The sequence below is a fragment of the Sinocyclocheilus rhinocerous genome, unplaced genomic scaffold (assembly GCF_001515625.1).
Source record: "Sinocyclocheilus rhinocerous isolate Xijiao unplaced genomic scaffold, SAMN03320098_v1.1 scaffold515, whole genome shotgun sequence".
NCBI lineage: Eukaryota > Metazoa > Chordata > Actinopteri > Cypriniformes > Cyprinidae > Sinocyclocheilus > Sinocyclocheilus rhinocerous.
Window position 1 is genome coordinate 16739 of NW_015660140.1, and position 11040 is coordinate 27778.

An 11040-nucleotide genomic window follows, 5' to 3' on the forward strand; every position below is an offset into this window, starting at 1 on the left:
CTGCTAGTTACACTCTGCAGGTTCTTAACTATGCAAGACTTTTGTATGAAAATGGGCCAAACATAATGACAGGTTTCAGAAAAACATGTTACTAACATCTGATTTTATTTTAGTCTTATTTAACTTATAAAACAAAAAACACACTGGGGAAAAAAACATAGGAAATTCCCAATAGGCTCAAAAATAAATTCTTTTCCGGTTGCATCTAAGTATGAATACATTTTGCTGGTTAATGTTAAACTTATTTTACTGCTGTTTTACTGCTTGTTGCTATTTTTATACTGTTATGTTTGCATTTACATTTTCACTGTCAGTTATTAGTATTGTATTCTATAGATAAGCAAATGAGAGATAGTGAATCTCATTGCAGGTCAAAAGTACGATTTAAGTCATTTTTAACTTGGTTGGGAATTTACATTCATGTCAAACACTTTTGGTAACATTTTAGATTAGGGATCACTATTCACTATTAACTACTTGGTTATTAGCATACATTGACTGCTTATTAATAGTTATAAAGCACCAGTGCCTTATTCTGCATGACCATATTCTGCCCAATATCTAAACATGACTACTCCAATTACCTTACTTCTTATCAATAAGGAACAAATTAGGAGGTTATAGAGGGAAAACCCATTTATTATATTATGTTTTCCAGTTTATGAGAAAGTGGGCAAAACAAAATGTAATCGAAATGTATTATTATTATTAATGTTACAATACAGTGGCAATACAATACACAATACAGTGGCAATTAGAATTATTCAACCCCTTGACCTGCAAGACATTTTGATGCCAAGAACAAAATTTTATGAAAACAATTCAGCAAGGCATCAGCAACCTAGAATGTTTTGTGGCGAGTATCCCGGTTCCAGATCAGCGTCGCCCTGGAAACGCCGCTGCCACACTGATCACAGAAGCACAACACCTGTGCGTGATGAGTGGCGCACCTGGAGCTCGTTCCCGCTGGCCATAAAAGCCAGGAGCAGAGACACCAGCGGGGAGGCACACCGGAGCTCCAGGCGACATTAATGCTTGTTTCTCCTTTATTCACAGACTCCGACGGCACCCCGTCACTTCACCCCACGGGCACCGAGCACCATTCCTCCGCGCACGTGTGATCAGTGTGTGGGCAGTAAATCACCCTCCGGGGCTCTTTCTATCAGTACCGAGTCTGTGTTCTCATTCACCCCGCGACAGTTTATTAATACACATTTGAGTGATTGAATGTAAAGTAGAGGGAAATTAAATAAATACAAACATACATACATACATAAAATTGGCTCTAAACATTCATTTACAAAATTATTCAATCCCCAATAGTCAGATTTTGTGCAGAATCACACGGGATACTAAGATTCACTACAGCACAACTATAGGATGAAAAGTTGAATAAAGTTTTGAAGCGTCTAGAGACTCATGAATGGCATCTACTCTGGGCACCAATCAGATTAAAGTGCTGGTCAATGACAGCACAGGAACATGTGGACCAGGTGTGTGGCATGGGCCAATGGGACGTGGCTAGGAAAGTGAAAGTAAAAAGAGAGACTTGGGGAAATAATAAAAGATACATTAACACAACTCAAGGACGTAACACCATTGATCATCAAGCTTCAGTCTCTGCACCAAAAACATCACAATCTTTGCCAAAACGGCTTGATACTTCAAAGAATCCATGATGTCCTTCATACAGTCAAGATTTCCACTTCCTGCAACAGCAAAACACCCCCATAACAAGACAGGTCCACCTCCGTGTTTGATCATGGAGAGGGTGTCCTTCTGCTCATAAGTTTTGCCTTTTTTGCACCAGACACTGATCCATGAGTCCAAAAATTTCCAGTTTGGTCACATCACTCCATAAAACATTCTTCCGGGACTCCACAGATATATCCAAATTTATTTTAGCATTATAAGTTGGCTTTTTATGTTCTTCTTGAGTGGCATTCCGCAAGATGTCCTAACATGACAGCCATTCTTGTCTAGTTTTCTTACACTCTGCACTGAAATGTTTTTTCCTCCTTCCATTATGTCATATTCCAAGTCATTAGCAGTAAAGTGAGAGTTTTTCTCAGTTGCTCTAATCAAATATGCTATTCCCCTTGATGAAATTGTGCTTTTTTCTTCAACGTCCTCAAAGGTTTTCTGGTACAACACAGATCAGTTTACCCTGATGTAAATTTCAAATTTTCTCCTAACATTTGCTTGAAATTAAAAAACACTGTAGTATAAAATAATTGCTTTCTTGGATAACCGTTTCTTTTTCTTATAATTAGTCTTTTAATTCTTTTTTTACGGAATAAGTGACGTAATTACACACGAGCTTTATACAGGTTATTCCACTAGATGGTGATATTTGAACACCAGCCCCAGTGCCCTAACCCTTATGTCTAAACAAGGATGACTAAAAGCACTTAGCAGTCTACTGCTTTTCAGATAACACCATCTAGTGGAATAACCTGTATAAAGCTCGTGCGTAATTACACACTCACTTTACACTACAAAATTGAGCTATTTTTAACATTTATCCGTTAGATATTAAACAAACTGGGCATCTAAGCTAAAATAATATAAAATAATATTTTTGAACTTTGGTCTGCTGTAAACAAAATGTGTTTAAACGTAATAAATGTAATTTATTGTGTAAAAAATAATAGTGTAAAATAAAATACTATTACTACTAATAAAATAACCAAGTTGAATGCATCAAGAGACAAAAAGGGTTTTGTTAATTAAGAATCATTTTATTTTTACAAAGCATTAAAAGGATGCGAGAATCCTTTAAAACGTATGAACAACAGTCATTATCCTGTCAATTAGGCTACTTTTTGGCAGTTTTTGCTTTGCTTGTTTTGGAAGCTCTTCGTTTGGCTCTCTTGGGTTTTGTGGTCTTCTTGACCGCAGCTGTCTCGCTGGCTTTTTCAGGACTTCTCAAACTTCTCCTTCTCTTCTTGGGTGATTTCTTTGCCCCAGCAGGTTTCTTAGCCGTCTTTCTCTTTGCCCTCTTCGCCTTTGGCTTCTTAGGCTTTGTAGCAGCTTTCGAGCCGATCTTAAATGATCCAGATGCTCCAGTGCCTTTGGTTTGAATCAGGCGACCGCTGGCCACCAGTCGCTTTACTGCCAGTTTGATGCGCGAGTTGTTTCTTTCAACATCATAACCACTGGCAGCCAGAGCTTTCTTCAGAGCGACCAGAGAGACGCCACCGCGCTCCTTTGAAGATGACAAGACCTTGAGGATCAGATCAGACACGCTGGCTCCTGACTTCTTGGCCTTGGACCTTCGTCTTGGCGTTTTAGTAGCAGAAGATGGGGCTGATGGAAAGGCTGTGGACATGACTGACAGCTTATTTGAGCTGGAACGTCAGCTGGAAGGAGATGTCTGATGAGACTGAGTTGGAGGGCGGGCGCGTGCAATTAAAATAGTCAACATGAGAACCGTGTAGACTCTAGCAATCATGATTTCAGCGCCTTATTATGAGCCGCAATAATTTGTGTTTTCCGATCAATAGAAAGAGTATGTTTTCTGGTTTTTTTAAATAATATAACGACCCGGATTGGCAGCCAGAAAATATAAAAAAGTGCCACAATAACATTTAACTTGTACGTAGCATTGTATTAATACAGTTAAAACTTGTTTTCTATTTGCAAATGTGAAGAATCAATGTGTCATGCTGTTTTAAGACTGAACAGTTTCTAGACTTTTTATAATTGCATGCTTTTAAAAAGATTATTTGCTTATTATGTGCAATTGTTCTGTGAGATTGGACCATATTTAATATTATCATGAATTTAAAAAATAGAATATTTTGCAGAGTTTTTCAACAAATAATGCAGTTTTAGCTGACTAAAACACATTTTCTTTTTTCTCACTTTTAGCAAATTATGGCCCTACAAAAACACTGACACGCTGAATAAATGTAATTAGAACTCCAATAACAACGATAAATTATATTTTTAATGTATTCTTTTTATTTTATTTAGATGCTAACACCTTCAGATATATCAGGTGTGATTGTCTGAGATCTGAGGCTATTAGATGTCACTCATTACATCCATTGTGTTTATGTGGCTGACATTTAAAACTTCAAATAATGTTAAAATCATATTAGTTTAATTCATAAAAGCGTTTTACTTCTTACAGTTTGATCTTCTGGAGTTATTACACCAGAAGGGTGTCTCCCAGACCGCTGAAACCTTATCTCTGATGCCATGTCAGTTGGATGATAAATGACCTAAAAGGACCCTTTTGGTTGTTTTGCATGTTCAGAGATGTCTGAGGGTTACATAAGCGTAAATGATTTTACTACTTTTAAATCAAACATGCTCAGTTTGTGAGAGGTTTTGTGATCAACTAAAATTAAAACCCTGTGCTGTGTTACTTGTGCTTCAAAAAAAGGCTGAACATCTTCATTATAAGCCAGTGCAATTCACAACATTTTGTGTTTGGCAAAGTTCAACATAGTGTGAGGCTTTCGCAAGTGTACTGAGCATTAAGGTATTGAATCTTTTTAGTTTTAAGGTGCCAATTATAAATTCTGTCCTCCAAACTGACATTGCAAAGCTGCTGTGTAAACAAATTAAAAGTAGGCCCCCTTGTACCATTAACAAACCTGTTACCATGCAACAAAAACAAGCTTGACCACCTCAAGTTGACATGTCCCAATTTTGCTAATGATCTGTCCCAGTTCAGCTAAAAAAATCGAGTGAAATGCAGTGTCAAAAGTTATACTTCCTTAAATATTGTCTTGATATATTTACATTCAAAGGTTTGTAGCATAATAAAGAAGAACTCAAAAGCTGAAAGTAAACAGCTTTTATTAGTGCTCTATCACGGATCTATACTGTCCCATATTTTCAGTGCTTTTACGTCTCACGTACCCAGACAACGCGTCACGCATTTCCGTCGTGAGCCCCTTGGCTATAAACCACGGAGCGCAACGGTATTTAGGACCTGGGGGTTTCCGCTCCTAAAGCTTAAGAGGAGCATGTGACTGACTGACAAACTCAGAAAACGTCACAAATCGGAAACATTCACAGTTTGGGCCCATCACTCAGCAGCAGACATGGATTGCGGAATTCTAACATCTAAAACCGTTCTTTTATTTCTCAGTTTAATATTTTGGGTAAGTTTGTGTTGTTCTTTTTAACATAATTTCTGTTGTATGTTGTTATAGAAAGTACCCTAAGAGGTTTACAAACCCATACTGCTGTTATTTGATTACTATTTGTAGGAAGAAGGGTCCTTTATAAGCATCACAATCGTTTGTATTCATCCAGAGGTTGTTCCCCTCCTCCAGACACTAAATTAATGTTTAGTCAGAGTAACTTGCTTCTGACAGCGAGCTCTTCTCTAAAATGTAATTTAATTTAGGGTGAGTCGTTTGTTTGCTCTTTGTTTATACACTTAAGAAAACCATATGAACGAGCTTGTGTTGTTTGTAGCCTTTAAAGGTATTCACACTTGTTTCCATCAGAGTTGATGTAACTGTCAGAGCTTCTAACATAAACTTTTTTTTTTTAAAAGAAGAAAAAAAAAGATTTTTTTCTGTCATCATGTAGGCCTAGTCATCTAATTTGGCTTAGTGTACTCATTTTAGGCTTAAATGGGCAGGAAAGGGAGTTCTGTAAAAAAAAAAAACATGACTTTTAACTCTTCTGCATAGCCATTTTAATACTTTCCTCTACATATAGCCAGCCATTGCTAAAATTCACAGAAATCAAGACACTTGTTTTTTTAAGGTTAAGGCCTTTAGGGGCCCTGTTGTTCCTGCCCTTTTGGACATCATGCACTTGTGGTTTTGTGAGACAGTTTTTATTTCTTTCTCTAACAATAGTGCAGTAAGTAACAAAACCTGGAAATCTGGAACAGAAATCTCTTATTGTATCATCTTTGTCTTGTGGAAAGCTGATGTATTGCCGTTGTCATGTGTACCTTCATGCCTCAAGGGTTTCTGTTTTGCTGTGCTGCTTCTGCTCAAGCTGAGGCACAAGACTAGCGTTCCAGGAAAGATTAGAGGGCAGGAGAAGGTTACTCATAGTCTCGTGACTGTGCATTGTGACTGACTACTGAAGAAACAGATCATGCGCTAGCGAGTCATACATCACCAAGAATTCCAAAGTGTACTTGTTATGAAATGACACCTTATGACATCATGTGAGAGATGATGAATGTATTGTTATTATGGAAGTGAACTGGAAATTCAGAGAAGCATGTTACTTTGTGATGCTTTCTCATTTCAACAATCTTAAAAAAAATAAAAAAAAGTTTAAAATGTTTTTGCCAAATAGTTTATGATTTTCAAAAAAGAATGTCAAAAAAGTAAACCTTTCTTGAAAATTATATGCATTTAATAACTGTTTTTTTTTTTTTGTACACACAAGTAAATGTTTAGTTAGTTTGCTGGTTGAGCACCACTGTTTTAAAATGTCATGTTGTGTAGTGGAAGTAAAAACTAATAACATATGTCGTTCTTCTTACAAAGGAAATACATGCGAGTGTACACGTCTTAATCATTATTTTTCTTTTTTTTCCCCCTTACAAATGTCATGAAATAATAAAAACTGAAATAATGTTTTCGGGGAGTTGCCCCACATGACTTTAACTAACCTTACCTTTTAATAAAGTTTTTCAAAGTCATTTTTAATGTATTTTGGAACAAATAAATAAATCTGAGGATCATGTCTTTGACCCACCTGTTGTTGTTGTTTTTTTTCTCCAGGCTGCTGGAGCGGCCCTCGCGTATGTTGGCTCTTATGTGATAAAGAGCTACAACAACTTTGAAGACTTTGTGTCTGATAAGTACTCTGTCATCCCAGCAGCCATTATAATCGGTGTGGCTGTGGTCATGTTTGTCATCGGGATTGTTGGCTGCTGTGCAACTCTGAGGGAGTCCAAAGTCGGTTTAGGCTTTGTAAGTATGGGCCATCTGTCTGTGTACCTTTTGTGCCCAAAGCCTTTGTTTCAGTTTATTTAATGGAAAATAGAAAGTAGGGACCATATGGTGGTTTCTGTTCCTTCTTGAAAACTTCTGGGGTAGTACTCGTTTCATCATTTTTAATATTGTATACTTTTCTCTGAATTTGCATTTAGTTTCTTATCATCATCATGATAATCTTCGCAGCTGAGGTGACCGCTTTTGTGTTTGGCTTCATCTACAGGGGAAGAGTAAGTAATTATTAGATAAATAATGAATAATGTGTACAATCTGTAGAAATATGAATAATTGGAAATTGTTTCTTATGATGTTTACAGATTAAGGGTGACCTAGAAAAGTCAATGAACAGCGTCTTTCAAAAGTATGACGGTGTGAACACTGAAGCCCATGCAGTGGATTACTTGCAATCTCAAGTAAGGCTGAAAGGTTCATTCATATCGTTTTTGGTTGCACAGGAAATGACAGACGCAATAGATGCATGAAGGATTCTCATTCTCTTTATTCTCCCCTCGTCCTTCTTTACTTTTACATTTCCAGTTGGAGTGCTGTGGGGTGAATAACATCACAGACTGGACTGCAATACCATGGTATGGCCAGCATAACAACTCTGTGCCACATTCCTGCTGCAAAGCAAATGCTACACAATGCACTGGCCAACTCACCCGACTAGATCTTCTGAACACACAGGTTTGACATCTGATGTTGTGCATTATTTTATTCAGTTATTTTAGTATTATTTACATGCTATTATAATATTTTATATTTTGAATTGGCTTTTATTTGATGTTTTCAGTTCATTTTAAATTTGTTTGTTGGTTTTTTTTTTTAGCTTTTTTTATTTATTTCACTTTTTGGAATTTTAGTACTAAGCTTATTTTCATTTGTTTTTCATCTAATATGTGTATTTTATTTTATTTCAGCTTTATTTCAAATAAATAACAACATATATTTTTTGTTAGTTTTACAAGTTTTTTTTAGTTACAACACTTGTATTTAGATCAGCATATTATATTAAAATTATGTAATTTGTGTTTTTGTGGGGGAAACAAAAACCTCTGTACTCTGTTGTTCCTACAGGGATGTGAAGCTAAACTGGAGCAGGTGCTTCAGGATGTGCTTGGTTATGCAATGTTGGTCATCCTGGGATTTGCCATCATTAAGGTACATCAGCTCATTTTAGCCTCATCTTCATCCTTGTTTATCAGACAATGAATTTTCAGCAACTTGTTTTGTGTGTCTTTTTCAGCTGTTTGGGATGCTCAGCATCTGTGTCATTGCCTGCAGAAGCAAGAAGAATGACTATCAGCCTCTGTACGCGTGATAGTAAAATCTCCTGAATCCCTCACTTGGGACAGTCTCTACATTCTCGATACTGTGCAGCTAAACACAGCCTCACTGGCACCATAAACATCAGTGGTTTGAAGGTGTGGCAGTATTCCAAACATTTAGCCTTTTGGTTTGAATTTGAAAGTGCAACTTGAACTTGAAGCAATGCTGACAGGAACCACACAGGTGTGTGGTCAGAAAAACACTGAACATTATCATATGATCAAAGAGGTGTCTGTAAACCATGTGACATTCTTAGTTTTGACTATTAACGTTTTCCTGCCTAACAGGTTTATGCTAGCCCTTGACAAATACTGTATGTCTATGTCTCCAACTCCACAAAAGTACTAGGAAATGTTATATAGCAGTACTTCACCAAATGTTTAAAATGTAGATCAAACTTTAGAGTTGATAGATGCACTTCATTTTTAAGGATTTTATGTTTCTGTGGGCTTTAGTTTCTACATTACATTCAGTGTTTTTTTTTTTGTTTGATTTTTTTCAGTGCTACTGTCCAAATGATATCTGTCTTATAGTTGTCTGTTTACATGCAGTGTATACAATACAGCACAACGGAAGGATATTAAATTATGGAAATAAACTGGTCTGAGTGTATTTCTGCATTTTTCTAGATTACCAAAATGCATGTTCATAATTATCCTCAAATGACTGTTGTTCATCAACACCATTTCTGAGGAAATACACATGTGATTTTAGATAAATTGTGGGCGTACACTTCACTTGTTATCTGTCTCACGCTGACACATTTGTGACGATATCGCTCATGAAAGCAAGCCCTGAACTGTAATTATGAGAAATGCTCTGTTGGTCCACTTTTTTTTTCTTTTCTTTTTTCTTTTGCAAACAACACAAAGTGTATTGAATCCCTGAATTGTGGAAACCATTTTGACACCCTTAAAATGAACAGACTGTCGCTTTGTAGTGTTAAGTTGTAGTGTTTTCAAATATTCACCTTCACTTTAAGTTGAAAGTAATAAATAAACAATTCAGTGTTTACAATACTATAAAATGTTCTTCATATGTAGAGAGAGAAAAATCTGTTAACACCATATAATTACAGCACTAATTTGAATATACTTATATTCAGCTTTGTCAGTTTTTAATCAGAGAAAACCCTAAAAGAACGAGACAAGACCTGCTGAATTTAGTGGTTTATAAATATAGTATACGATACAATACACATGAATAAAACATATTTTGTTAAACATTCAAACATTCAGTTAAACATACTAATATGAGTGTCTGATTCTAAATGATTTACATTTGTAACCGTTAGAGGTCGCTGCAAGCTAAAGGGGGAAAAAAACCTGGCTAAATCTCTCAGAGGACCTAAATGGATATGGCCAATGTCCCTTTAAGACTATTAGGTATTCTATAGTCTTTGATATGGCATGGCGGTTGAATTATTTTTACTTTGAATAAAAGCATAAGTATAATCTAACAATATAAATGATCAATGATAAGCATATGCATAATTTAAAGGGGTCATATGATGCTTTTTTAAAGATCATTATTTTGTGTATTTGGTGTAACAGAATATGTTGACATGCTTTAATGTTCAAAAAACACATTTAATTAAACAACATACTGCCTTGGCTATTTTTATTTTTTCAGAAATGTACGCACTGCTACATGTGTATCTGTATACATATTTTTTGCCCTCTCACTCTCACAGAGCTGACTCAGGTGTTTGGACAGAGGAAATGTAGACAAGCTCTTCATTTATCTAATTTCCTCCTCTCACCACTGACTCTCAGTGCAGTAACCTGACCTCAGTCAGGATGAAGCATTTGGAGGGTAGCCAAACACACTGTCTCTCCTGCTGAGGAATCCAAAGATACTGCATCTCTGCACTGCCGGAACCGAGGTGCTCATTTTGTTTCCAGGAACTGCTGTACTTTTTGTCAGTAGTGGAAGGTCTTTAAGCATTTATCAAGGAGCTGAAGGCACATAAAGAGAATGAGGGCGAGAGAAAGGAGAGTGTGCAAGTACAAAACAAAGCAGCAGAGCTCAAGACCTAATCACAGACACCTCGGTTCACTTTATCATGAGAAAAAAGATAAATGGTGATCAGAATGATTTGAAAACTATTCTGATAAACACATTTCATCGATGCTAGCAGCATGCTACAGTAGCTGAGAGCTAGAAAATAAATTGATGCATCATTTTCAGGAAATGACGGCGTGAGTTACTACAATATTTGTTGATAGTTATTCATTTGAAAGGAAATAATATTTAAATAAACAGTTGAACGTTTAACATTATTTGAGGAAATTACATCAGTCTTTTTAATCACAGTATTTCAGTAAGCTACACACACACACACACACACACACACACAGTGGGTTTCCATGTTTTATGGGGACATTTCATAGGCGTAATGGTTTTTATACTGTACAAACTGTATCACCCTACAACTAAACCTACCCCTTACAGGAAACTTTGTGCATTTTTAGATTTTCAAAAACTTCATTCTGTATGATTTATGATTTTGTCCCCATAATGTAGGGTTTACCAGGACCACACACACACACACACACACACAGAGAGAGAGAGAGAGAGAGAGAGAGAGAGAGAGAGACCTTGAAATCATATATAGTAATGTAACAGTCAACCAATTAAGTTTCACTGTATAAAAAGTTTTTGTTTACATACTAGGGGTTGCACAGACTAATCGACTAGTCGACTTCAATGCTCTGCCGTGACGCGTTAAGCTTGACGTCGACTAGTCGCTGGTCCTATAGAGGGCGCAACAGGATAA

General features: G+C 36.5%; 2 protein-coding genes across 2 annotated transcripts; one reads left to right on the forward strand and one right to left on the reverse strand.

The window, feature by feature from the left end:
* Nucleotides 1–2812: 2812 nt before the first annotated feature.
* LOC107724883 (histone H1.4) lies at nucleotides 2813–3382 on the reverse strand. The gene has a single exon (XM_016533966.1). It carries the CDS (start codon nucleotides 3329–3331, stop codon nucleotides 2819–2821), a length of 513 nt encoding a protein of 170 aa, XP_016389452.1. The 5' UTR covers nucleotides 3332–3382; the 3' UTR covers nucleotides 2813–2818.
* Nucleotides 3383–4993: 1611 nt separating this feature from the next.
* tspan36 (tetraspanin 36) lies at nucleotides 4994–8859 on the forward strand. The gene is made up of 7 exons (XM_016534025.1): nucleotides 4994–5120; nucleotides 6717–6908; nucleotides 7088–7162; nucleotides 7250–7345; nucleotides 7470–7619; nucleotides 8010–8093; nucleotides 8179–8859. Exons 1-7 carry the CDS (start codon nucleotides 5061–5063, stop codon nucleotides 8251–8253), a joined length of 732 nt encoding a protein of 243 aa, XP_016389511.1. The 5' UTR covers nucleotides 4994–5060; the 3' UTR covers nucleotides 8254–8859.
* Nucleotides 8860–11040: the final 2181 nt, after the last annotated feature.

What these genes read in the sequence shown, in the direction of transcription:
- LOC107724883 (XM_016533966.1), bottom strand. Translation starts at nt 3,331, where the DNA reads ATGTCCACAGCCTTTCCATCAGCCCCATCTTCTGCTACTAAAACGCCA.
- tspan36 (XM_016534025.1), top strand. Translation starts at nt 5,061, where the DNA reads ATGGATTGCGGAATTCTAACATCTAAAACCGTTCTTTTATTTCTCAGT. An exon ending in TTCTCAGTTTAATATTTTGG is followed by an intron (nt 5,121 to 6,716) that starts GTAAGTTTGTGT and finishes TTTTTTCTCCAG; the next exon opens with GCTGCTGGAGCGGCCCTCGC. An exon ending in CCAAAGTCGGTTTAGGCTTT is followed by an intron (nt 6,909 to 7,087) that starts GTAAGTATGGGC and finishes ATTTGCATTTAG; the next exon opens with TTTCTTATCATCATCATGAT.